The following is a 27,424-nucleotide window of genomic DNA, read 5'->3' on the forward strand; positions in this document are numbered from 1 at the left end:
CCTGTGTCAAGCACACACGCTCCTGCAGGGAGATCACTGTATAGTGATCAGGAGTGGGAAGCCTGCCTGATTTACTTCTCCCCAGCCCAGGGCCACTGAGGCCAACTGCAGTGATTGCCCCACTTTCCCAAGTCCAAGGTGCAATCGATGACACCCACGTTACTTTCCAGGCTCCCACAGAACACCCCCCTCCACAGGAAGTGCTGCCACTCCCTGAAATCTATGGGACAACATGCAGAGAATCTTGTATGTCAACAGCAGATATGCTGGAAGTTGTCACAAGGCATTCATCCTTCAAAATGTCGTCTTCCCTACAGACGAAAATCAGGTCAAATGATGGCTTCTGAGTGATGAAGCCTACCCTCTGCTCCTACGGGTAATGATCCCACTAAGAATGACCCGAATGGCAGCAGAGGAGTGCTACAAGGAGACACATGCCTCTACTAGACCATAGAGAGGACCAATGGGGACCCACTCCAGGGATTTGAGCACAAAATCTAGGCTGACACTCCAGTGCAGTGCTGAGGGAGTGCCGCACTGTCAGAGGTGCTGTCTTTCAGATGAGACGTTAAACCACGGCCCCGTCTGCTCTCTCAGGTGGACGTAAAAGATCCCACGGCGCTATCTCGAAGAAGAGCAGGGGAGTTATCCCTGGTCTTAGTCAATATTTATTTATATTTATAATGAAAAACAGATTATCTGGTCATTCATCACATTGCTGCTTGTGAAACCTTGCTGTGCGCAAATTGGCTGCTGTGTTTCCCACAGTACAACAGGCGGGAGTTGGGGCAGAAGAACACAGGGCAGGAGGTCTGTGCAGAAACTCATGGTGGACTTCAGGCCACCTTTATCTCCCTCTTCATCATCATCATAGTTCACAAGGGAGGTAGCTGCAACTCTGTTCTTTATCATCTTCCTCCTCCTGCACCGTTTGTGGCTGTGGTGGATCTACAGGAAAGGAGGGTACAAACTACAAATGGGTGAGCATTGTCTCCTCGGGATTGAAGAGAGAGCGAGAGAGAGGGGGATGGACCTTCACAGTGATACCAGGTTGACAGTGTAAGTGTTCAGTCACTAACCTGATGCTGGCAATATGCTGCTGCCCTCACCCGCTCCGACAGCAAGAGTGGAGTGTCATGTTCGGGTCTGTTGTAGACTAATTGATAGAGATTGATTGCCATGATTAGTCAACAACTTCATTATCGTTGTGTCAGGGGACGACCAGGATGGCAGAAGGCGAACTAGACCTCGGTCTTGTCTAAGAATTCTTATGTAGACATTCTTGAAAAGTATGAGACAAAGATTGACGAGAGATGCAGTGAGGCTATCGGAGAGTCAAGTGAGTGAGCTGAGCACCGCTCCTTCCTTACCTGGTTGTCCTCCATTCTGCTGCTGAAGTCTGCAGGCTGAATTGTCTTTGTAAAGGCTGCACTCTCATTTCCGTGCACTTCAGCAGATTGCACTCATTTTACACGGGACTTATGCCAAGCACTACTCCAATGGATATGCAAATGAGCCGACCCAGGAAACCCTCGTGTAAATACTTCTCCTGGCCGCCAGTGGGCGCAGATCTTTTTCCGTTGGCGGAACAGTGGCGCAGCGCACCGCGTGGAAACGTACCCCCATTGTGCTTTAATGTTGCAAAGTACCTTTAAATGACAAAGTCACTAGCATGATCAGGAGCATGGGACTGAAGTGCAGCCAAAGATCAAGGAGCAGCCCCTTCAAATAGTGGAAGAGGGGCTGCAACCTCTCACACTCCACGTAAACGTGGAACACGGACTCCTCCAGGCCGAGGTGACTACATGATGGAGAAGGATAAATTCATTCATCCATCCATCTAGTCACCCCACCTCCCAGTGCAGCATCCAATTGTTCCTAATCGCCTGTGTGCAGAGGGATTTTCTTAAATGCACCTTGGACCACTTTCAACTAATGTCCCCCTGTCCTGCCCTTGTAGTTTAATTTAAAGTAATATTCTGCTGTTACCTTTTCCCCCATTCAGTTAACAATGTCGTTATATAATGTTTCTTTTTTTATTCATTCTCATGCGGAGAGAATCAAATCAAAATCAAAAATCAAATCAAATCAAATCAACTTTTATTGTCATTGTTAGTGCACAAGTGCAGTACAACGAAATGTAGGCTTGCGGCTCCCGAGAGTGTACATTTAGATTAAGACATTTAAACATTCAACATACATTTGGCTTGTAATACATTAACATAAACATAGTAAAGTGCATTGGCAGATGTGCAGGCTTTAGAGTTTATTTGTGGAGTTCAGTAGGATGACAGCCCTGGGAAAGAAGCTGTTCCTAAATCTGGTCGTTCGGGTGCGAATGCACCTGTAGCGTCTCCCAGATGGCAGGAGGGCGAACAGACTGTGGCTGGGGTGGGTAGGGTCTTTGATGATGGACCGTGACCTCCGTAAACAGCGTTTCTGGTATATGTGCTCTATGGTCGGTAGCCGGGTGCCGGTAATGCGTTGGGCAGTTTTGACTACCCGCTGCAGGGCTTTCCGGTCATAGTAGCTATGTTTCCACTTGTGGGAGAAGTCAACACTAGTGACCATAAATACAAGATGGTTACGAATAAATCCAACAGAGAAATAAGGAGAAACTTAGGACGTGGTTAGAATGTGGAACTCTACCACAGGAGGTGGTTGAGGCGAATAGCTTAGATACTTTCAAAAGGAAACTAGACGAGTACATGAGAGAAAGGGGAATAGAAAGATATGCTGAAAGGCTGAGATGAGGTAGATGGAGTGGGAGGAGAGTCGTGTGGAGCATAAACACCAGCACAGGCTAGTTAGGCCGGATGGCCTGTTTCTGTGCTGTACATTCTGTGTTATTCATGAGGCTGCGCTTCCAAGACCAAAAAGGAAGCTCATTTTTACACATTTTAATTAGTCACTGAGGCTGTGAGAACAGATCAAAGACCTGGGAGACTCACACAATATATTGGAGAGACTCGGTGTATCTGTGAAGCTGATTTGCAAAGTGGAGGTATACAAAAGGAAAGCTGTCTGGCCATGTGTGTTATAGACTGCAATCCAGTCCCAAGGGTCCCAGTTGCTTTATTAACTGCTTGATCTTCACTTTGGTGGTTTCAACCTTTCCTCAGAACTCCTTCAAGCTGTGCTATTGCCTCCTAATAGACTGCCAGCCAACTATTAGTCTATATAAAGTGAGTCAAAGTAGGTTTCTCCTGTTTTCCTGTCCCCTTAGAGGTGGTTTAGATCACATAGCGAGTGAGGCTATAAATCCCATAACTAATGGTCTGACAAGGTGAAAAACGTGCCCTGACTTGAACTGAAGGATTGGAGTCAACGTTCTCTGGAGACTTCAGCAGAAAGGCATCAATATCTTGGTTCAGAAACCTAGCCTTTCATGGAGGTCACCCACAAGGTTAAAAAAGTAGGAAAGAAGATTAGGTAAATCAAGAAGTAGTGAATAGGTGACACTAAACTTAAACCTTAAAAGGCATCTTAGAAGGGGGAAAAATTTGGTATCGACCATTTTGGGGCTCTAGCGTCGCCTGGGCGCTAACTTTAGCGCTGGTGACCGCGAAATTGAGTTTTAGCGCCTCAAGAGGGAAGTGGAGCGCTAAATCAAGCCCTCCACTTCCTTCTTAGGGCGCTAACGTCGGAGAGCGGGGTGGAGACTTCAGCAGCGCTTCACACTGGGCCGTGCAGCGCTGCCGCGTTCAAAGGCTCCTTCCATCGCTGCAGGCTCTGCAATATAAAAAGTACCTACCTGGACCACCAAGGCAGCCGCGATCCCACGCGATCAGCAGAGTGCTGATCGATCGCGGGCAGGAACCCACAAAAAAACTAGAACAGGAATGCAAAGTTATTTTTACTTACCTCGGCCACCTGGCCTTTAATCGTTGCCCCCGAAGCGGCCAGCTGCCCGATGCACACCTCCTGCAGCTGTCGGTGTTTTCGACCGGCGCTGCCGCAGGGGGCAGAAGTCAATTTCGGATCTGGGGCGCTACCGGGGCGATGCGCACGGCGATGACGTCACGATCTCCGGGCGAAGGAGATCAGGGCGCAATGCCATAGCGCCGCCGCAAAACTCCCGCCGAATATGGTGGGAGTCGGTGTCAGTGCAAAGCCATTTGCGCCCCGTTAGCGCCCCCCAACGGGAGGCGCAAAGGCGTCCAATTTCACCTCAAAAAAATGTTAATTGAGCCCAAGAGCAATCATGCCTTTGTTACACAGAACCAGGCCATTTGAACCATCAGGTCTGTGCTGGTGTTTTTCTCCACATAAGCCACCTCGTCTACTCCCAATCCCATTTAATATTCCTGCTTTTCATGGAACTATCTAATTCCCTTTAAAAAGAACTTATGGACTCTCTTTCAGCAGCAGTTTGTGGCAGAGAATTCCACATTCAAACCACCCTCTGTGCAAATCATTTTTTGGTTTAAGCCGCCCTTTAATTTTTTTAGGACTATCTTAAGTTTGCTCCTTGACGTTCCCGTCTCACCAACCAATGGAAACAATCTCTCACTATTTCCCTCATCATAACTATTCATAATCTTGAAGACCTCTTATCAGGTCACTCCTTAACTTTCTCAGCTCTGGCGAATAAAAGCCCTAACATCTCAAGTTTCTCCTCATGACTGAGCCATTATCCCTGGGAATATCCTAATGAATCCTAATTATTGGAAAAAATTCTAATGAATCCTAATTATTGGAAAAAATTCTGAGGGACAGAATTAGTCTCCACTTGGAGAGGCAAGGATTAATCAAGGATAGTCAGCATGGCTTTGTCAGAGGCAGATCATGTCTGACCAATTTGATTGAATTTTTCAAAGGGGTGACTAGGTGTGTGGATGATGTAGTCTACATGGACTTCAGTAAGGCTTTTGACAAAGTCCCACATGGGAGACTGGTCAAGAAGGTAAGAGCCCATGGGATCCAGGGCAATTTGGCACATTGGATCCAAAATTGGCTTAGTGCCAGGAGGCAGAGGGTGATGATCGAAGGTTGTTTTTGTGACTGGAAGCCTGTGTCCAGTGGTGTACCGCAGGGATCAGTGCTGGGTCCTTTGCTGTTTGTAGTGTACATTAATGATTCAGATATGAATGTAGGAGGTATGATCAGTAAGTTCGCAGATGACACGAAAATTGGTGGAGTGGTAAATAGCGGGGAGGGAAGCCTCAGGCTATAGGACGATATAGATGGGTTGGTTAGATGGGCAGAACAGTGGCAAATGGAATTTAACCCTGAAAAGTGTAAGGTGATGCATTTTGGGAGGACTAACAAGGCAAGGGAATACACAATGAATGGTAGGACCCTAGGAAGGACAGAGGATCAGAGGGACCTTGATGTGCATGTACATAGATCCCTGAAGGCAGCGGAACAGGTAGATAAGGTGGTTAAAAAGGCATATGGGATACTTGCCTTCATTAGCTGAGGCATAGAATATAAGAGCAGGGAGGTTATAATGGAGCTGTACAAAACGCTAGTTAGGCCACAGCTGGAATACTGTGTGCAGTTCTGGTCGACACACTATAGGAAGGATGTGATTGCACTGGAGAGGGTGCAGAGGAGATTCACCAGGATGTTACCTGGGCTGGAGCGCTTCAGCTATGAAGAGAGACTGGACAGGCTGGGGTTGTTTTCCTTGGAGCAAAGAAGGCTGAGGGGGGACCTGATTGAGGTGTACAAAATGATGAGGGGCATAGATAGGGTAGATAGAAAGGAACTTTTCCCCTTAGTAGAGGGGTCAATAACCAGGGGGCATAGTTTCAAGATAAGGGGCAGGAGGTTTAGAGGGGATTTGAGGAAAAACTTTTTCACCCAGAGGGTGGTTGGAATCTGGGACTCACTGCCTGAAAGGGTGGTAGAGGCAGGAACCCTCACAACATTCAAGAAGCATTTAGATGAGCACTTGAAACGCCATAGCATACAAGGCTATGGACCAAGTGCTGGAAAATGGGATTAGAATAGACAGGGCTTGATGGCCGGCGCGGACATGATGGGCCGAAGGGCCTCTTTCTGTGCTGTATAACTCTATGACTCTATGACTATGACTCTATGAATCTGCGCTGCACCTTCTCCATTGTTTTTATATCCTTTGTATATTGAAGTGACCAAAACTGTACATAATATTCCACCTACCTGTTATAGAACCGCCTGATTGAAAACCCATCAAGTTCTGTAAAAGGCGGGCGATCTGCTCCACCAGATTACTGCCCTGGCGGTGAAGACAAAAATCTACTCCTATGACTGTACGTACAAATCTGAGGAAGGTATGGAGTAAAAGGTAAAGTAATAAAAAGGGCAAAAGCAGGAACTAAGCGTCACAAAACATCTTTGAAAGTTCTCTATCTGAATGCACGTAGCATTCGTAACAAAATAGATGAGTTAATGGCACAAATAACTACATATAGGTATGATCTTGTGGCCATTACAGAAACATGGCTGCAGGGTGACAATGCCTGGGAATTAAACATACCAGGTTATTTAACGATCAGGAAGGACAGGCAGGAAGGAAGGGGAGGTGGGGTGGCTATGTTAATAAAGGAAGGAATCACTGTAATACAGAGAAATGATATTGGGTCAAAAGATCAGGACAATGAAACAGTTTGGGTGGAGGTAAGGAATAATAAGGGGAAAAAAACACTAGTGGGCATAGTCTATAGGCCTCCGAACTGTGGCAACTCTGTTGGACGGAGTATCAATCAGGAAATAGTTGAGGCTTGTAATAAGGGAACATCTATAATTATGGGGGATTTTAACTATCATATTAATTGGACAAATCAAATTGGGCAGGGCTGCCTTGAGGATGAGTTCATTGAGTGTATTAGGGATGGGTTTCTTGAGCAGTATGTAACTGAACCGACCAGGGGGCAGGCAACCTTAGATCTGGTCCTGTGTAACGAGACAGGATTAATTAAAAATGTCCTAGTAAAGGATCCCCTTGGAATGAGTGACCATAACATGGTTGAATTCCATATTCAATTAGAGGGTGAGAAGGTTGGATCTCAAACAAGCGTGCTAAGCTTGAATAAAGGAGACTATGAAGGTATGAGAGCGGAATTGAGTAGAGTGGATTGGGAAAATAGATTAAAGGGTAAGACGATACATGATCAGTGGTGTACATTTAAGGAGTTATTTTACAACTTCCAAAAAATATATATTCCACTGAGAAGAAAAGGGTGTAAAAGAAAAGACAGCCATCCGTGGCTAAGTAAAGAAATTAAGGATAGTATTCGACTAAAAACAAGGGCATATAAGGTAGCCAAATCTAGTGGGAGGATAGAGGATTGGGAAAACTTTAAAAGACAGCAAAAAATAACAAAAAGATTGATTAAGAAAGGGAAGATAGATTATGAAAGTAAATTAGCAAAAAATATAAAAACAGATAGAAAGAGTTTTTATAGTTATATAAAAAGAAAAAGGGTGGCTAAAGTAAATGTTGGTCCCTTAGCGGATGAGACCGGGAAATTAATGGTGGGAAATATGGAGATGGCAAAAACACTGAATGAATATTTTACATCAGTCTTTACAGTAGAAGACACTAAGAATATCCCAACACTGCACAAACAGGGGGCTAAAGGGGGGGAGGAGCTAAACACGATCAAAATCACTAAGGAAGTGGTACTCGGTAAAATAATGGGACTCAAGGCGGATAAATCACCTGGACCTGATGGCTTACATCCTAGGGTCTTGAGGGAAGTGGCGGTAGGGATTGTGGATGCATTGGTAATAATTTTCCAAAGCTCCCTGGACTCTGCAATGGTCCCGGCAGACTGGAAAACTGCTAATGTAACACCCTTATTTAAAAAGGGCAGTAGACAGAAGGCTGGAAACTATAGACCGGTTAGCCTAACATCTGTAGTAGGTAAAATTTTGGAGTCCATTATTAAGGAGACAGTAACAGGACATTTGGATAATCATAATTTAATAGGACAAAGTCAGCATGGTTTTATGAAGGGGAAGTCATGTTTGACAAATTTGCTGGAGTTCTTTGAGGAAGTAACGTATAGGGTGGATAAAGGGGAACCAGTGGACGTAGTGTATTTAGACTTCCAAAAGGCATTTGACAAGGTGCCACACAAAAGATTATTGCTTAAGATAAAAAATCACGGGATTGGGGGTAATATTCTGGCATGGATAGAGGATTGGCTATCTAACAGAAGGCAGAGAGTTGGGATAAATGGTTCATTCTCAGACTGGCAATCAGTAATTAGTGGTGTTCCACAGGGGTCAGTGCTGGGTCCCCAACTCTTTACAACCTATATTAACGATTTGGAGGAGGGGACCGAGTGTAACATATCAAAGTTTGCAGATGATACTAAGATGGGGGGGAAAGTAGTGAGTGAGGAGGACATAAAAAACCTTCAAGGGGACATAGACAGGCTAAGTAAGTGGGCAGAGATTTGGCAGATGGAATACAATACGGGAAAGTGTGAGGTTATGCACTTTGGCAGGAAAAATCGTAGAGCAAGTTATTATCTTAATGGCAAGAAACTGGAAAGTACTGAAGTACAAAGGGATCTGGGGGTCCTGGTGCACGAAACTCAAAAGGTTAGTATGCAGGTGCAGCAAGTGATTAAGAAGGCCAATGGAATGTTGGCTTTCATTGCTAGGGGGATAGAATATAAAAATAGGGAGGTATTGCTTCAGTTGTACAAGGTATTGGTGAGACCGCACCTGGAATACTGCGTACAGTTTTGGTGTCCATACTTAAGAAAGGACATACTTGCTCTCGAGTCAGTACAAAGAATGTTCACTCGGTTAATCCCGGGGATGAGGGGATGGACATATGAGGAGAGGTTGAGTAGATTGGGACTCTACTCATTGGAGTTCAGAAGAATGAGAGGCGATCTTATTGAAACATATAAGATTGTGAAGGAGTTGGATCGGGTGGATGCAGGGAAGATGTTCCCGGTGATGGGTGAAACTAGAACTAGGGGGCATAGTCTTAGAATAAGGGGCTGCTCTTTCAAAACTGAGATGAGGAGGAACTACTTCACTCAGAGGGTGGTAGGTCCATGGAATATGCTGCCCCAAAAATCTGTAGAAGCTACATCATTACATAAATTTAAAACAGAAATAGACAGTTTCCTAGAAGTAAAGGGAATTAAGGGTTACGGGGAGCGGGCAGGAATTTGGACATGAGTCTAGGTTCGGATCGGTCGTGGCCCTGTGGGTAGCGGAGCGGGCCCAGGGGCCGTGTAGCCTGATCCTGCTCCTATTTCGTGTGTCTAATTCTGTTAGATTCAGGAGATGGTTCTGTGATAGTGGATTGGCGGTTAGTATCAGATCAGCCATGATCTTATTGAATGGCGGAGCAGGCTCGAGGGGCCGATTGGCCGACTCCTGCTCCTATTTCTTATGTTCTTATGTTCTTATGATTCGGTTTGCCTTTTTTATGGCCCTCTTGACTTGCACTGCCACCTTTAATAAGCTGTGCATCAGCACACCAAGGTCCCTCTGCTCCTCTACTCCATTTGAAATCTCACCATTTAAACTGGATTTCCTTTCCTTATTCTTACTTCCAAAATGCATGCCGTCCCCATTTTGCGACATTGAACTGTATCTGCCATTTATCTGCCCACCCTGCTCATCTTTCTGTGACCTTCTGCAGTCTTTCACAATCACAGTTTGCACAGAAAATTGGTGTCAGCAGCAAATTTCAATGTTGTTTCCCAGATTCCTAAATCCGGATTGTTTACCTGTATAGTAAATAAGAACGGTCCCAACACAGATCTGTGGAACATCACATCTTTCCAGTCCAAGAAAGTTCCATTTACCCCCGACCATTTGCTTTCTGCCTTTCAACCATATCTCTATCCATGTAGCCACATTCGCCTTCACTCCATGTTACATCATCTTTGGCACATGTGGTACCATAGCGAATGCTTTTTGTAACTCCCGATCCATCTCATCCACTGCATTTCTCTTACCTATCCTCTCATGGCCTACATTTTAGATTTCCTGATTAACACGTTTCCCTAAGTCTAGTAATTTCATCCTGTAGCAGGTCAGAGGCTGGGTATTCTGCGGCGAGTGTCTCACCTCCTGACTCCCCAAAGCCTTTCCACCATCTACAAGGCACAAGTAAGGAGTGTGATGGAATACTCTCCACTTGCCTGGATGAGTGCAGCTCCAACAACACTCAAGAAGCTCGACACCATCCAGGACAAAGCAGCCCGCTTGATGGGCACCCCATCCACCACCTTAAACATTCACTCCCTCCACCACCGACGTACCGTGGCTGCAGTGTGTACCATCTACAAGATGCACTGCAGCAACTCGCCAAGGCTTCTTCGGCAGCACCTCCCAAACCCGCGACCGCTACCACTGAGAAGGACAAGGGCAGCAGGCGCATGGGAACACCACCACCTCCAAGTTCCCCTCCAAGTCACACACCATCCCGACTTGGAAATATATCGCTGATCCTTCATTGTCGCTGGGTCAAAATCCTGGAACCCCCTCCCTAACAGCACTGTGGGATTACCTTCACCACACGGACTGCAGCGGTTCAAGAAGGCGGCTCACCACCACCTTCTCAAGGGCAATTAGGGATGGGCGATAAATGCTGGTCTCGCCAGCGACGCACACATCCCAGTAACAAATAAAAGAAAAGTATTGTAGTGGTTACCAACAACTGAACTAAGACTGAACTAGGCTATAATTTCCTGGCTTATCCAATTGAGCCAGTTAATAACACCCTCACCTCTGAGTCAGAAGGTTGTGGGTTCAAGTCTCACTACAGAGACTTGAGTACAAAAATCTAGGCTGACACTCCAGCGCAATACTGAGGGAGTGCTGCACTGTCGGAGGTGCCGTCCGTCAGACGAGATGTTAAATCGTGGTCCCATCTGCCGGCTCCAGGCGACATGAAAGATCCCAGGGCACTATTTTGAAGAAGAGCAGGGGAGTTCTCCCAGTGTCCTGGCCAATATTTATCCCTCAACCAACACCACCAAAAAGAGATTATCTGGCCATTAATTTGCTGTGGAGGTGTCAGCCTTGGCTCAGTGGTAGCACTCTCGCTTCGGAGCCAGAAGGTTCAAGCCCCACTCCAGGACTTCAGCACATAATCTAGGCTGCCACTTCAGTGCAGTACTGAGGGCGCACTGCAAAGTCAGGTGTGCAGTCAGTGATTGTGCTCCAGAAGTACTTCATTGACTGTAAAGCGCTTTGGGATATCCTGAGGTCATGAAAGGCACTATATAAATGCAAGTTCTTTTTTTTTCTTTTCTTTCTCTCTGTGGGACCTTCTTGCCTACATAACAGCGGCTGCACTTCCAAAGTAATTCATTGGTTGCAAAGAGCCTTCAGACATCCTGAGGATGTGATAAAGTGCTATATAAATACCATATTGTCATAGAGTCATAGAGTCATAGAGTTATACAGCACGGATAGAGGCCCTTCGGCCCATCGTGTCCGCGCCGGCCATCAAGCCCTGTCTAATCTAATCCCATATTCCAGCATTTGGCCCGTAGCCTTGTATGCTATGGCATTTCAAATGCACATCCAAATGCTTCTTAAATGTTGTGAGGGTTCCTGCCTCCACAACCCTTTCAGGCAGTGAGTTCCAGACTCCAACCACCCTCTGGGTGAAAAAGTTCTTTCTCAAATCCCCTCTAAACCTGCCGCCCTTTACCTTGAATCTATGCCCCCTAGTTATTGACCCCTCTACCAAGGGAAAAAGCTCCTCAGCATCCATCCTATCTATACCCCTCATAATTTTGTACACCTCAATCATGTCCCCCCTCAGCCTCCTCTGCTCCAAGGAAAACAAACCCAATCTGCCCAGTCTCTCTTCATAGCTGAAGCGCTCCAGCCCTGGTAACATCCTGGTGAACCTCCTCTGCACCCTCTCCAACGCGATCACATCCTTCCTGTAGTGTGGTGACCAGAACTGCACGCAGTATTCCAGCTGTGGCCTAACCAGTGTTTTATACAGCTCCATCATAACCTCCTTGCTCTTATATTCAATGCCTCGGCTAATGAAGGCAAGTATCCCATATGCCTTTTTTACCACCTTATCCACCTGTTCCGCCGCCTTCAGGGATCTGTGTACTTGCACACCCAGATCCCTCTGACCCTCCGTCTTGCCTAGGGTCTTACCATTCATTGTGTATTCCCTTGCCTTGTTAGTCCCCGCAAAGTGCATCACCTCGCACTTTTCCGGGTTAAATTCCATTTGCCACTGTTCCGCCCATCTGACCAACCCATCTATATCGTCCTGCAGACTGAGGCTACCCTCCTCGCTATTTACCACCCTACCAATTTTTGTATCATCCGCGAACTTACTGATCATACCTTTTACATTCATATCCAAGTCATTAATGTAGACCACAAACAGCAAGGGACCCAGCACCGATCCCTGTGGTACCCCACTGGCCACAGGCTTCCAGTCACAAAAACAACCTTCGACCATCACCCTCTGCCTTCTGCCACTAAGCCAGTTTTGTATCCAATGTGCCAAGGCACCCTGGATTCCATGGGCTCTTACCTTCTTGACCAGTCTCCTGTGCGGGACTTTATCGAAGGCCTTACTGAAATCCATGTATACCACATCCACTGCGTTACCCTCATCCACACACCTAGTCACCCCCCTCAAAAAATTCAATCAAATTAGTCAGACATGATCTTCCCTTGACAAAGCCATGTTGACTATCCCTGATTAATCCTTGCCTCTCCAAATGGAGACAAATTTTGTCCCTCAGAATTTTTTCCAATAATTTTCCTACCACTGATGTTAGGCTCACTGGCCTGTAGTTCCCCGGTTTTTCCCTACTTCCCTTCTTGAATAATGGTACTACATTAGCGGTTCTCCAGTCCTCTGGCACATCCCCTGTGGCCAGAGAGGTCCTGAATATATGTGTTAGAGCCCCCGCAATCTCTTCCTTTGCCTCACACAGCAGCCTGGGATACATTTCATCCGGGCCTGGGGATTTATCCATTTTTAGGCCAGCTAAAACCGCCAATACCTCCTCCCTCTCGATGTTAATATGTTCGAGCATATCACAGTCCCCCCGCCCTATTTCTATGTCTACATCGTCCTTCTCCATAGTGAAAACAGATGCAAAAAATTCATTTAGAACCCCTCCTACATCTTCCGGCTCCACACACAGATTGCCACTTTTGTCCCTAATGGGCCCTATTTTTTCCCTAGTTATCCTCTTACCCTTAATATACTTATAAAACATCTTAGGATTTTCCTTTATTTTGCTCGCCAGTGTTATTTCATGGCCCCTCCTTGATCTCCGAATTTCTTTTTTAAGTATCCCCCTGCACTTTTTGTACTCCTCTAGGGCTTCCTCCGTCTTTAGCCTTTTGTATCTGCCAAAAGCCCTCCTTTTTTTCCTAATCCATTCTCGTATATCCCCTGACATCCAAGGTTCCCTGTGGTTTTTGGAACCACCCTTGACCTTTACGGGAACATGTTGCCATTGTATGATCTCAATCTCCCTTCTGAAAGCCTCCCATTGCTCCGATGCGGATTTTCCTACAAGTAGCTGATCCCAGTCCATTTTGGCCAGATCCTGCCTTATCCTATTAAAATCGGCCTTCCCCCAATTTAGAACCTTTATTTCCGGCCCATCCATGTCCTTTTCCATGACCACCTTAAATCTTACCATATTATGGTCACTGTCACCAAAGTGCTCACCTACTAGCACTTTTTCCACTTGGCCAGCCACATTCCCTAGAATTAGGTCCAGTACCACCCCCTCTCTTGTAGGACTTTCTACATGCTGGCTCAAAAAGCTCTCCTGGATGCACGTTAAGAATTCTACACCCTCTGAGCCTTTCACACTCTGACTATCCCAGTTAATATTGGGGAAGTTGAAATCCCCCATTATTATTACCCTATTATTTGCACATTTCTCTGAGATTTGCCTACATATCTGTTCCTCTATCTCCCCCTGACTGTTTGGAGGCCTATAGTACACTCCCAGCAAAGTGCTTGCCCCCTTTTTGTTTTTAAGCTCCACCCATATGGCCTCATTAGAGGAACCTGCTAATATATCATCCCTCCTTACTGCAGTAATTGACTCCTTAATTAATATTGCGACACCCCCTCCTCTTATACCTCCCCCTCTGTCTCGCCTGAAGATTCTGTACCCCGGAATATTGAGCTGCCAGTCTTGCCCCTCCCTCAACCATGTCTCCGTGATAGCAACAATATCATACTCCCATGTGTTTATCAACACCTTCAGTTCATCCACCTTATTTGCAAGACTCCTTGCATTAAAATAGATGCCATCCAGCCTTGCCCTTATATGTTTGCCCTGTCTACCAAGCTGACTTGTTTTTTTCTCTATAATTGGCAGCACATCACCCCCTATTTCAGCTCCCCTCTGTATCCCATCCCCCTGCCAAGTTAGTTTAAATAATGAGGAGGAGGAATTCCTTGAGTGTTTAAGGGATGGTTATCTGGATCAATATGTCGAGGAACCAACTCGGGAACAGGCTATATTGGACTGGGTACTGTGCAATGAGAAGGGACTAATCAGTAATCTTGTTGTACGGGGACCCTTGGGTCAGAGCGATCATAACATGATCGATTTCTCACTCGAAATGGAGAGCGAAGAAATTGACTCAGAGACTAAGGTCCTGAATTTAAACAAGGGGAATTATGATGCCATGAGACGGGAACTGAGTAGGTCTGATTGGACAACGTTCCTGGGAGGACTGGAGGTAGATAAACAATGGCAAACATTTAAAGATAGAATGACAAAATTGCAAAAATTGTTTATACCAATCTGGCATAAAAGGAAATCTAAAAAGGTGACTCAACCGTGGATAACAGGGGAAATTAGAGACAGCATAAAATCCAAAGATAGGGCGTATAAAATAGCCAAAAAAAGCGCCAGAGCGGAAGATTGGGAACAGTTTAAGATAGAGCAAAGGAGGGCAAAGGGCATAATCAAGAGGGGCAAAATAGCTTACGAAAACAAGCTGGCGGAAAATATAAAAACTAACTCCAAAAGCTTTTATAAGTATATCAAAAGGAAAAGACTGGTGAAAACCAAAGTTGGTCCATTGCAGTCAGATACGGGGGAATATATAATGGGAAATAAGGAAATGGCAGATCAACTAAATGCATACTTTGGGTCAGTCTTTACGAAGGAAGACACAAAAAACCTCCCTGGGATATCGGGAAAAATAGGGACATTGGCAAAGGAGGAACTGACGCAAATCAATATCTCTAAGGATATGGTGTTAAGGAAGCTAAAGGGATTGAAGGTGGACAAATCCCCAGGGCCTGATAACATGCATCCTAGGGTACTGAAGGAGGTGGCCCTAGAGATAGCGGATGCACTAAGGATGATTTTTCAGAATTCATTAGACTCGGGAACAGTGCCCATGGATTGGAGGGTAGCTAACGTTACCCCACTATTCAAAAAGGGGGGTAGGGAAAAAGCAGGTAATTACAGACCTGTAAGCCTTACATCAGTTGTGGGCAAAATGCTGGAGTCCATCATTAAGGATGAAATAGCGGAGCACTTAGCAAATGGGGACAGGATAGGACAGAGTCAACATGGATTTACAAAGGGTAAATCGTGCTTGACTAATCTATTGGAATTTTTTGAGGGAGTAACTGGTAGAATAGATGGGGGAGAGCCAGTAGATGTGGTGTACCTGGACTTCCAAAAGGCCTTCGATAAGGTCCCACATAAAAGATTAGCATGGAAAATTGAGGCTCATGGGATAAAGGGGAAAGTATTGGCGTGGATAGGGAACTGGCTGTCAGATAGAAAACAGAGAGTTGGAATAAACGGCTCATTTTCTGAATGGCAGGCAGTAACAAGTGGGGTACCACAGGGATCTGTCCTGGGCCCCCAGCTGTTCACAATTTACATTAATGACCTGGATCAGGGAGTCGGATGCAGCATTTCCAAATTTGCAGACGACACTAAACTAGGAGGGGGGGTGGGCTCAGAGGAAGAGACCAGGAAGCTCCAGAGCGATTTGGACAGACTGGGCGATTGGGCGGATAAATGGCAGATGCACTATAATGTGGACAAGTGCGAAGTTATCCACCTTGGGTGCAGGAACGGGAGGGCAAATTATTATTTAAATGGCAATAGATTGGGAGAGGGGGAAGTACAGAGAGACCTGGGTGTTCTTGTACACCAGTCACTGAAGGCGAGCATGCAGGTGCAACAGGCGGTCAAGAAGGCAAACGGTATGCTGGCCTTCATAGCAAAAGGGTTAGAATACAGGAACAGGGATACCTTGCTGCAGCTGTACAGGGCACTGGTGAGACCACACCTCGAGTACTGTGTACAGTTTTGGTCGCCTCATCTGAGGAAGGATGTTCTTGCCATGGAGGGGGTGCAGCGGCGATTCACCAGGCTGATACCAGGAATGGCGGGAATGACCTATGAGGAGAGACTATGTAGTTTAGGGATGTACACACTGGAGTTTAGAAGATTGAGAGGGGACCTCATAGAAGTGTATAAAATTCTGACAGGTCTAGACAGACTGGATGCAGAAGGAATGTTTCCCTTGGCGGGTGAGAACAGAACTAGAGGACATAATTTAAGGATAAGGGCTAAACCATTTAGGACAGAGATGAGGGGGAATTTCTTCACTCAGAGAGTGGTGAACCTGTGGAACTCATTGCCACAGAGGGCAGTGTACGCCAGCTCATTAAATATATTTAAGAGGGAATTAGATATATTTCTACGGGCAAAAGGGGTTAAGGGTTACGGAGAGAAGGCGGGGACGGGATACTGAATTAAAGGATCAGCCATGATCTCATTGAATGGCGGAGCAGGCACGAAGGGCCGAATGGCCTACTCCTGCTCCTATCTTCTATGTATCTATGTATCTATAAACCCCCCCCAACAGTGCTAGCAAACCTCCCCGCAAGGATATTTGTCCCGCTCTGGTTCAGGTGCAACCCGTCCGACTTGTACAAGTCCCACCTTTCCCAGAAGCAGGCCCAGTGATCCAGGAAAGTAAGACCCTCCCCCCTACACCAACTCCTTAGCCACGCATTCATCTGCTCTATCCTCCCATTCCTATACTCACTAGCACGTGGCACTGGGAGTAATCCAGAGATTACAACCTTTGAGGTCCTGCTCTTTAATCTGTTACCTAGCTCCCTAAATTCTTGATGCAGGACCTCATGTCCCTTCCTTCCTATGTCATTGGTCCCAATGTGGACCACGACCTCTGCCTGCTCACCCTCCCCCTTAAGAATGCCCTGCAGCCGCTCAGTGACATCCCTGACCCTGGCCCCAGGGAGGCAACAAACCATCCTGGAGTCACGTTTGCGGCCACAGAAACGCCTATCTGTTCCCCTTACGATAGAATCCCCTACCACTATTGCTCTCCCACTCTTTTTCCTCCCTTCCTGAGCAGCAGAAGCTTCCCTGGTGCCAGGAAGCTGGCTGCTGCTGCCTTCCCCTGGTAAGTCATCCCCCTCAACAGTATCCAACTTGGTATACTTGTTTGAAAGGGGGATGTCCGCAGGGGTTCCCTGCACTTCCTGCCTGCCTTTGTTGCTCCGCCTGATGGTCACCCCCTGTGCAGCCCTACCCTGTGCAGCCTTATCCCAGTCTCGTTTTTGAAGAGAGGTTTCAAATTGAACACCCTCCAATCCTCTGGCATGGATTATCGTCACAGCCTCGTTTGTTTCTTTGCGAGCTTCCCTTGGGATCCTCAAATATAAACCATCAAGTCCTGGTGACTTCCCTACCTTTCAGTTTCAGTAACATATTTAGTCCCGTTTCTCTTTGAACATTTCTACCACAACCTCTGGGGTAGTTCGACAATTCCAATAGCCACCTCCCGCTGAGAAAATTGAGACAAAGTACGTTTTTTTCTTTCTGCACAGAAGGAGGCCATTTGGCCCGTCAAGCCCGTGCCGGCTCTTTGAAAGAGCTCTCCAATTTAGTCCCACACTCCATCTTTTTCCTCAAGTCCCTGCAAATTAGTCCTCTTCAAGTACAAGTAATTGCCTTTTGAAAGTTCCGATGGAATCTGATTCCAGATCTTAACAATCCTCTGTGTGAAAAAAATTCTCATTTCTCCTCTAGTACTTATTTAGTATCTTTGCCATTCCCTCACCCTTTATGACAAGCTTCATCTCTAACCCTACCTTAACTATCCCCTTACTACTAATACGCCTATAGAAAGCATTTCCTATTAAGTTTTTTGTTAACTTTCCCTCCTACACCCACTTATGCCCCCTTTTGTTTGCATGGTTTTCGTTTTTATCTACCCTGTAAGCGCTAACTGTTTCTTTTTAGTTTCAAATTCGATCCAATCTCCCTGTTCATCCGTCGAACCTCAGCCTTTGACACACTCCCTTTTTCCTTACTGGAATATTTTTTTAAATTCGTTCCTGGGGTGTGGGCGTCGCTGACAAGGCCAGCATTTATTGCCCATCCCTAGTTGCCCTTGCGAAGGTGGTGGTGAGCTACCTTCTTGAACCGCTGCAGTCCGTGTGGTGAAGGTGCTCCCACAGTGCTGTTAGGAAGGGAGTTCCAGGACTTTGACCCAGTGACGATGAAGGATCGGCGATATACTTCCAAGTCAGGGTGGTGTGTGACTTGGAGGGGAACTTGGAGGTGGTGCTGTTCCCATGCACCTGCTGCCCTTGTCCTTCTAGGTGGAAGAGGTCGTGGGTTTGGGAGGTGCTGCCGAAGAAGCCTTGGCAAGTTGCTGCAGTGCATCTTGTAGATGGTACACACTGCAGCCACGGTGCGCTGGTGGTGGAGGGAGTGAATGTTTTAGTTGGTGGATGGGGTGCCAATCAAGCGGGCTGCTTTGTCCTGGATGGTGTCGAGCTTCTTGAGTGTTGTTGGAGCTGCACTCATCCAGGCAAGTGGAGAGTATTCCATCACACTCCTGACTTGTGCCTTGTAGATGGTGGAAAGGCTTTGGGGAGTCAGCAGGTGAGACACTCGCCGCAGAATACCCAACCTCTGACCTGCTCTTGTTGCCACAGTATTTATGTGGCTGGTCCAGTTCAGTTTCTGGTCAATGGTGACCCCCAGGATGTTGATGGTGGGTGATTCGGCGATGGTAATGTCGTTGAATGTCAAGGGGAGGTGGTTGGACTCTCGCTTGTTGGAGATAGTCATTGCCTGGCACTTCTACACCTGATTTGTACCCTTTCTACGTCCTGCTTAAATATTTCTCATGACTGATCTATGGTTCTATTCAATTCTTCCTTCCATGTACTTTGCCTCATTGTTGCTTTTTTTTCAAGTCAAGTGCCTTGTCGTCAACTTCTTTTTCTAACTTTACACTCTGTAAGAACGTATTAGCGAGGAAACACTGGTCAGCCTGATTGGCTCCCTCTGTCACTGAGGTTCGTGTACAGGACTCACTCGAACCAACATCATCTGCCTCCACCCTTGCTGACTCAGGACTTTCTTCACAAATCAATGGCTGGGAAATTAGTTTTGGTCCGTTTTCGGACCCAAAATAGGCGACGCGCACCAGAATTCGGAGGCCTGGAGCTCACTGGAAATTAGGCCTCAGGACCTCCGGAGTTGCTTGGAGCCGGGAGGAGGGAGGAGCTGCTGCTGGCTCCGCATGAAGATAAATAATCGAACTAATCTTACCTTTATGTTGGCGGCTGCTGGTTAGGCAAAGGGACTAAAGGGGCCTATATTAGGTGGCTGTCAGGGATGCCTGAAAATCCATCTCTACCAATATGCTGACTCCCTAGGGTTGCCAATGCTGGTTGACTGTCTTCTTGGAGGTTATCACATGACTTACTGCCTCCAACTGCCCCGCTCCCGCCATTGGTCACCCAAAACATCCATCCACGCAGGGCCCCTCCTTCCTACACCAATTGGATTGTGAACAGACTCTTCATTACCCAATTGAATGATTCTTGACTGTCAGTCAAACAGCCTTTGTTTCCCATCTCCAATATTTTTATAACTAACAAACAAAAGTGTTCAAAGAAAATGAAAAAAAGGCATAATTTTTCAATGCTCCTGTGATGTTTCTCCTGGATTGCTCACAGCAATGGCCAGGAGATTAATTTTCAATTCCTGGAGATTCCAGGACAATACTAGAGGGTTGGCCACTTTCTGGCACCCGTAACGCAGGCGCAGATCAGGTGCCAGACATTGCGCCCACAAATTGGTCATTCTTGCCCCCGTTTTCCATCCGGAAAATGGCCACAATGAGGATCACTGTCTCCCCCTAGTAACTCTAGCTTATGGTATCCTCATCTTGGAATTGTGTCCCCCACTTTCCCTCCCCCGGTTCAGCAGAAAACAACTTCTCCACAACATGGCCTCCAAGTCCTGCTCCCACTCCACTGCCGGATGTTGGGTGGGAACGCCATTGATGCACGGCCTAGTCTTTTCCCTTTCAATGACGCGGTTCAACTCTGTGGTGCAGAACATACTCAGTTTGACAAATGCCCACTGCCAACCGGGGCGTTTCATCAATCGGGAACATATTTCCGGAAGTTTTGAGCTCACAGTTTCCTGATATCTGCCGCGAGGGGTCAAGGTTAACCCTAAAAGAAAGACTTGCATTTCTATAGCACTTTTCACGACCACCAGACGTCTCAAAGCGCCTTACAGCCAATGAAGTACTTTTTGAAGTGCAGTCACTGTTGTAATGTGGGAAATGCAGCAGCCAATTTGTGCACAGCAAGCTCCCACAAATAGCATTGTGAAAATGACCAGATAATCTGTTTTTGTTATGTTGGTTGAGGGATAAATATTGACCAGGACACTGGGGATAACTCCCCGAACTCTTCTTTGAAATAGTGCCTTGGGATCTTTTATGTCCACCTGAGAGGGCAGACGGGGTCTCGGTTTAATGTCTCATCCAAAAGATGGCACCTCCGACAGTGCAGCACTCCCTCAGTACTGCACGGGAGTGTCAGCTTAGCTTTTGTGCTCAAGTTCCTGGAGTGGGACTATGAACCGCACAACTATTCTGACTCAGAGGCGAGTGTGCTACCCACTGAGCCACGGATGACTGTGCATTTCAGTGGATTACAAAACGCGAGGCATATTTTTCCGCTGTGCGGTTTTTGGGCAGCTGATTGATGAGGCCCCAAAGCCTCCTAACCATCTAGGCGCAAACAGGAACGAGACAAAGGAAGCAGGTTCAGAAACCACCACATAATGCGGTTACAGATCTTACTACGGGGCTGTTCAAGTGCAGTCTCATAAATGGCACAATCCCTCGGTCATTGGGCGCTGAAACAGCATAAATAAACATCACAAAAACTCATGAATGTCTCGTGTCAATGGGTGCCAATGTCAAAATATTACCCGCAAGCCCGCGGGCACTTCTGGCACCAGTTCACAACCCGCGTGGAAAATTGGACCGTGAGCTAAATGGGAAGAAATTGGGATAACGATCTCCAGCTACAGGAAACTCTCGTTTAAACGGCACCTAAATATCTTTGGGTCATTGGGCAGAAACATGGCAGATGCAATATAATGTGGATAAATGCGAGGTTATCCACTTTGGTGGCAAAAACAGGAAGGCAGACTATTATCTGAATGGCAATAGATTGGGAGAAGGGGAAGTGCAACGAGACCTGGGTGTCCTTGTGCACCAGTCGCTGAAGGTAAACATGCAGGTGCAGCAGGCGGTTAAGAAGGCCTTCGTAGCGAGAGGGTTTGAGTACAGGAACAAGGATATCTTGCTGCAGTTGTACAGGGCCTTGGTGAGACCACATCTTGAGTACTGTGTGCAGTTTTGGTCGCCTTATCTGAGGAAGGATGTTCTTGCCATGGAAGGAGTTCAGCGAAGATTCGCCAGGCTGATACCTGGGATGGCAGGAATGACGTATGAGGAGAGATTGGGTCGATTGGGCTTGTACTTGCTGGAGTTTAGAAGAATGAGAGGGGATCTCATTGAAACTTATAAAATTCTGACAGGACTGGACAGACTAGATGCTGGAAGGATGTTCCCGATGGTCGGGGAGTCCAGAACCAGGGGTCACAGTCTAAGGATAAGGGGTAGGCCATTTAGGACAGAAATGAGGAGGAATTTCTTCACCCAGAGAGTGGTGAACCTGTGGAATTCTCTACCACAGAAGGCAGTAGAGGCCAATTCATTAAATATATTCAAGAAGGAGTTGGATATATTTCTTAAGGCTGAAGGGATCAAGGGATATGGAGAGAAGGCAGGGACAGGGTACTGAATTTGGATGATCAGCCATGATCTCATTGAATGGCGGAGCAGGCTCGAGGGGCCGAATGGCCCACTCCTGCTCCTATCTTCTATGTTTATGTTTCTATCTGGAATTCTCTATTAACCGGCAAAATTCTCACTCCGAAAACAACACCTCAATAACCGACAATGTGTCCGAGTCCGAGTCTCCCGCGGTGGCCGAGTTAGTCAGTGGGGGTAGTTCTCCAAACTGCCACTACTCGGCTTCTTGGCGCTGTCGGAAGTCCGAACACCTCAATAACAGGAGTCTGACTCTTTGTTTGTTAAAAATAGCCTCGGTAGATAACCCTCTCCGTCATCCGGAATTTTTAATCAACCGGCACCATCCCGGTCCCGTCGGTGCCGGATACCAAAGAGTTTCCTGTATTTTTCCTAACTAGTGAATCCTAAATTAAACCTGTTATTTGAGTGAAGCGGATTGTAAAATCGAACCTTGGGTGTCTCTCGTTGCTAATAACAAGGTCACAAAACACCTTATAATCTGTACACACTTGGTACATTTTGTCTAGTACTGTTGTTTCCTGCATGGCCGAACACTGTCATTATAATCATCAAGTTATTTTATGTTGTTGTGATAACACTTGGCAAGAACAAACAGTTGCACTGAAAAGCAATGCATCACATTATACCAGAATAGACATCAAAACATATAGGGGGAGAAATTCAGTATTGCCCCATTTGGGGCGCAATTATTGGCCGGGCGCAAAGTTTAGTGCCTGGCGCTAATTATCGCCTCCGACTGCAAACTTGGCTTTTATCGCCCCTGGAGGTGATTGGAGCGCTAAATCAGGCGCTACACACCTCTCTTAAGGCGCTAACACCGAGGAGTGAGGCGCTACCTCAGAGCGCTGGCGAAGCTCATGTGATGTCAGTCAGCAATGGAACACAGACACACTGGCGCCGGCCAGTTCTTAAAGGGGAGGGTCGATTTTGCTCTCCATCCACACCCTGCTCATTGCAGCCTTGAATCTCGGCCTGGAGAGACCTGTACATCAAATCTGCTGGAAAGAACAATGGAGAGGCCCAGGGAAAGAGCTCAGAGTGCAGCCCCCACAGTCTCTTCTAAATCGATGCAAGGAAGGTCAAATCAAAATGAACCTGCAAAGTGCTGCTCAGTACCCAAAACTCCTCAACACAGCATTGAATATCTCCAGAAGTCTCTCTCTCTCACTCAGAATGCGTGGTGCAAAAATGTCGCCGACAAAAAAAGGCAGGAAGCGGCCGCCTTTAAATAGCGCTCCCCCAGTCCCTTCCTGACTGCAAAACGTTCCCCTCTACCTGTCATTGCTAGCGGCAGGCAGAAAGGGAGGGGGCGCCACTCAATATCCGGTCCGGGGCGCTACCGGGGCGTTGCACACTCGACTGACGTCACAATCTGCAGGCACAGGAGATTGTGGTGGTAGTGTTTAGCGCCGCCGCAAAATGCCTGGTCAATTTCGCGAGCGGTGCAAACATCGCCGCGCCCGGGCGCTAGTTGCTTTGCGTCCCATTAGTGCCCTCTTAGGGCACTAACGGGAGGTGCAAAGCAACCGAATTTTTCCCCCATATATTATAGTTGAGTTTACCAAAACAGCATCTCCACACCATCATGTTATAGTTATATAGCCACTGGGTAATATAGTCACCGCCCTGTGTATATTACAATACATTGTTATTATAACTTAGCCACTGATCTGTGAATATTGTCATACATCATGTTAGGAACATAGGAGGAATATAGGAACAGGAGGAGGCCATTCAGCCCCTCGAGCCTGTTCCACCATTCCATTAGCTCATGGCTGATCTGTATCTTAACTCCATTTACACGCCCTGGTTCCACATCCCTTAATACCCTTACCTAACAAAAATCCATCAATCTCAGTTTTGAAATTTCCAATTGACCCCCAGCCTCAACAGCTTTTTGGGGAAGAGAGTTCCAGATTTCCACCCCCCTTTGTGTGAAGAAGTGCTTCCTGACATCACCCCTGAACGGCCTGGCTCTAATTTTAAGGTTGTGCCCCCTTGTTCTGGACTCCCCCCATCAGAGGAAATAGTTTCTCTCGATCTACCCTGTCAACTCCTTTAATCATCTTAAACACCCCAATTAGATCACCCCCTAATCTTGTGTACTCGAGGGAATACAAGCTTCGTCTATCGAACCTGGCCTCATAAATTAACCCTTTTAGCTCCAGTATCATTCTGGTGAATCTGGGATGCTATCCCTCCAAGGCCAATATATTCTTCCTGAGGTGCGGGGCCCAGAACTGAACGCGGTGCTCTGGATGGGGTCTGACCAGAGCTCTGTACAGCTGAAGCATCACATCTTCCCCTTTGTATTCCAGCCCTGAGATAAAGGCCAACATTCCATTAGTCTTATTCATTATTGTTTGTACCTGTTCACTAGCTTTCAGTGATTTCTGTACACGGACCCCTAAATCTCTCTGCTCCAACACAGTTCCTGCTTCTCACCATTTAGAAAACACTCTGATTTATCTTTCTTGGGTCCAAAGTGGATGACCTCACACTTGTGTTGGTGTAGGGGTTACGGGGATCGGGTGGGATATGTGTCGGTGCAGGCTCGATGGGCCGAAATGGCCTCTATCTGTACTGTGAGGTTTCTGTGATTTCTGTGATTTCCCCACATGGAACTCCATCTGCCACAGTTTTGCCCTCTCACTTAATCTATCAATGTCCCTTTGTAACTTTCTGCTCCCATCTACACTATTTACTGTGACACCTAACTTAGTGCCATCAGCAGATTTAGATACGCGGCTCTGTATTCCTTGATCTTAGTCATTTATAGATATAGTGGAAAGCTGAGGCCCCGGTGCAGATCCCTGGTGGACACCACTGGTCACATCCTGCCAATTGGAGCACATACCCATTATCCCTACTCTCTGTCTCCCACCTCCTAACCATGTCCCAACACATGTCAATAGGTCGCCACCAATTCCATGTGCTCTCATTTTTGTTCACAGCCCCTTATGTGGAACCTTATCGAATGTCTTCTGGAAGTCCATATAAATAACATCCACAGACACTCCCTTATCTATCATGTTAGTTACCACCTTGTAAAAATCAACTAGATTCATTAGAAATGACTTACCCATTACAAATCCATGCTGACTCTCTCTGATCAGCTCATATTTATCCAAGTGCTCAGTCACTTTGTGCCTAATAACAGATTCTACTAACTTCCCCACAACAGACATTAGATTAATAGACCTGGAATTTCCTAGTTTATCTCTCCTACCCTTCTTAAATAATGAAGTGACATTGGCAATTTACCAATTCATGGGGAAAATTCCTGAATCAAGAGAGTTTTGGAATATCATGACTAGAGCATCTACCATTTCCTCACCTACTTCTTTTAATACCCATCAGGTCTTGGAGATTTGTCTATCTTTAGTCTCATTATTTTCTCCATTACTCTTTTTTTACTTGTATTAAATCTAGTAAATTCCTCCATTTGATTTAGTTTTACTTTTCCTCGTGTCTCTGGTTCGTTATCCTCTTCCTCTACTGTGAAGACCGATACAAAGTAAGTATTTATCAAGTCTGCCATATCCTGATTTTCTACTACAATATCACCTGTGTCTGTCTTTAAGGGGCCCGCGTTAACCTTAGCCACCCTCTTACTGTGAGGTCGTCACTAACCTGTGAATATTATATCATGTCACTGTGATATAGTCATTGCTCTGCATATATTATATTACATCATGCTATGGTAATATAGACCTGTGAATATTATAATATATCGGAGGAGAAATTTGGAGACGTCCCCTTTGGGGCGCTGTAGCGCCCCGAAAAAGTTAGCGCCCCTGTGTGGAAATTCAGTGGTAGTGCCCCAAGCAGGAGGCGGGGCGCTACTGGAAGTGCTCCACCTCCTTTCTGGGGTGCTACACTGAATATTGCGGCGCTACGTGCAACAGCGCCACGCGCGTCGGCAGGTATTGCAGGCTTCCTTCCCCAATTAAAGGGGAGGGGCCTAGTGCTGCACACACCGGGGCCCTGCTGGACCACCGGGGAGCGGTGTGCCGTGAAAACAGCCCAGCACTCTTTAAGTAGACTCTGTTCGCTGTAAAATAGACTGGTTGCTGGAGTGCGTTTAAATAGTCTGCTGTTTTCTGAGTAAATAGACTCTGCTGTAAAATAGACTGGTTGCTGGAGTGCATTTAAATAGTCTGCTGTTTTCTGAGTAAATAGACTCTGTTTGCTGTAAAATAGACTGGTTGCTGGAGTGCATTTAAATAGTCTGCTGTTTTCTGAGTAAATAGACTCTGTTTGCTGTAAAATAGACTGGTTGCTGGAGTGCATTTAAATAGTCTGCTGTTTTCTGAGTAAATAGACTCTGTTTGCTGTAAAATAGACTGGTTGCTGTGAGTCCTGCTGTAAGTCCCGCCCCACCTCCAATTCATTATCTGACACAGTGGTGTCAATACTCACTTCGTAATAATATACAGTGTCGAGCTGATTAAATGGTTTCTTGTGGGTTTTTTTGGCAATCAGGAATCATGGCAGATGCTGGCTGTGTGACATGTGTAATTGAAATACAATCAAGTGCACACTTAATGATTGTGATACCAGCCCTTGTAAAGCAATCAGTACAAGGGCTGCTTCCACAATCCTATGCTTCCGCCTGTGATTTCCTGTGCACTGAATTTAAAGTTCAGAAAATCATGGGGTGCGCTCCTGTGAATTCTCACGGCTTGCGTGCCCACCCACTGGGATCTTAGGGCCATGGAATCAGCCCTATATTACTCAAAATTGAAGCGTTCAAATTGTTATTATCCATTGTTGTTCTTGACAGAAGGGATGGAAGGATGGGTCACTAAGCCGCAGGTTACCCAGGGATGAACGACCAACTGACGTAATTCCAGAGTCATCTTCGGTTCTGACCGACGTCCTAAAGAAGGAGGGGGAAGAACAGGATGCTGCAGTAAGTCTTTGATGTAATCTTCATCTCCATGTCTTGTTCATTAGAGTGGCTTGGTTTGCACTGTAGAATATCCACACAATCAGTGGTGGACAATCAGTTTCAAACATGTCAATGAACGATATATTGGTCTCGTAGTGTTAAATATAAGGAGACTGACGTAAGAAAACTACTAGACACTTGGTCTAAGCGTTAAACAAAGCTTTAATCTACTGTTTTACAACATGGAGGTCTAGTTGTGTCCTTCACTAGTTCCTGTTAGGAATGTCCTGCGCAAGCTGGGCCCGTGCCCGAATATTTATACTCTCCCTGGACAGCGCCACACGCAGGCCGCTCAGTATTATTTCATAAGTC

At 46.4% G+C, this 27,424-nt stretch overlaps 1 protein-coding gene across 7 annotated transcripts in view; it reads left to right on the forward strand.

Annotated features, from left to right (window-relative positions):
- LOC147096930 (rho guanine nucleotide exchange factor 25-like) overlaps nt 1-27,424 on the forward strand; it is a 550,157-nt gene that overhangs the window by 383,720 nt on the left and 139,013 nt on the right. For 3 of the 7 annotated variants that reach the window (XM_085972586.1, XM_085972583.1, XM_085972588.1), the window contains 2 exons: nt 25,613-25,675; nt 26,945-27,073. The exons of 1 other annotated variant lie outside the window; for it this stretch is intronic. In XM_085972586.1, the coding sequence (XP_085828712.1) occupies nt 25,613-25,675; nt 26,945-27,073 (192 nt within the window). The remainder of the gene's footprint in view (nt 1-25,612; nt 25,676-26,944; nt 27,074-27,424) is intronic. 3 more of the 7 variants (XM_085972584.1, XM_085972590.1, XM_085972585.1) reach the window with 2 other exon arrangements.

Source organism: Somniosus microcephalus, chromosome 33, assembly GCF_052327205.1.
Source record: "Somniosus microcephalus isolate GS21.2 chromosome 33, FLI_Smic_1.0, whole genome shotgun sequence".
NCBI lineage: Eukaryota > Metazoa > Chordata > Chondrichthyes > Squaliformes > Somniosidae > Somniosus > Somniosus microcephalus.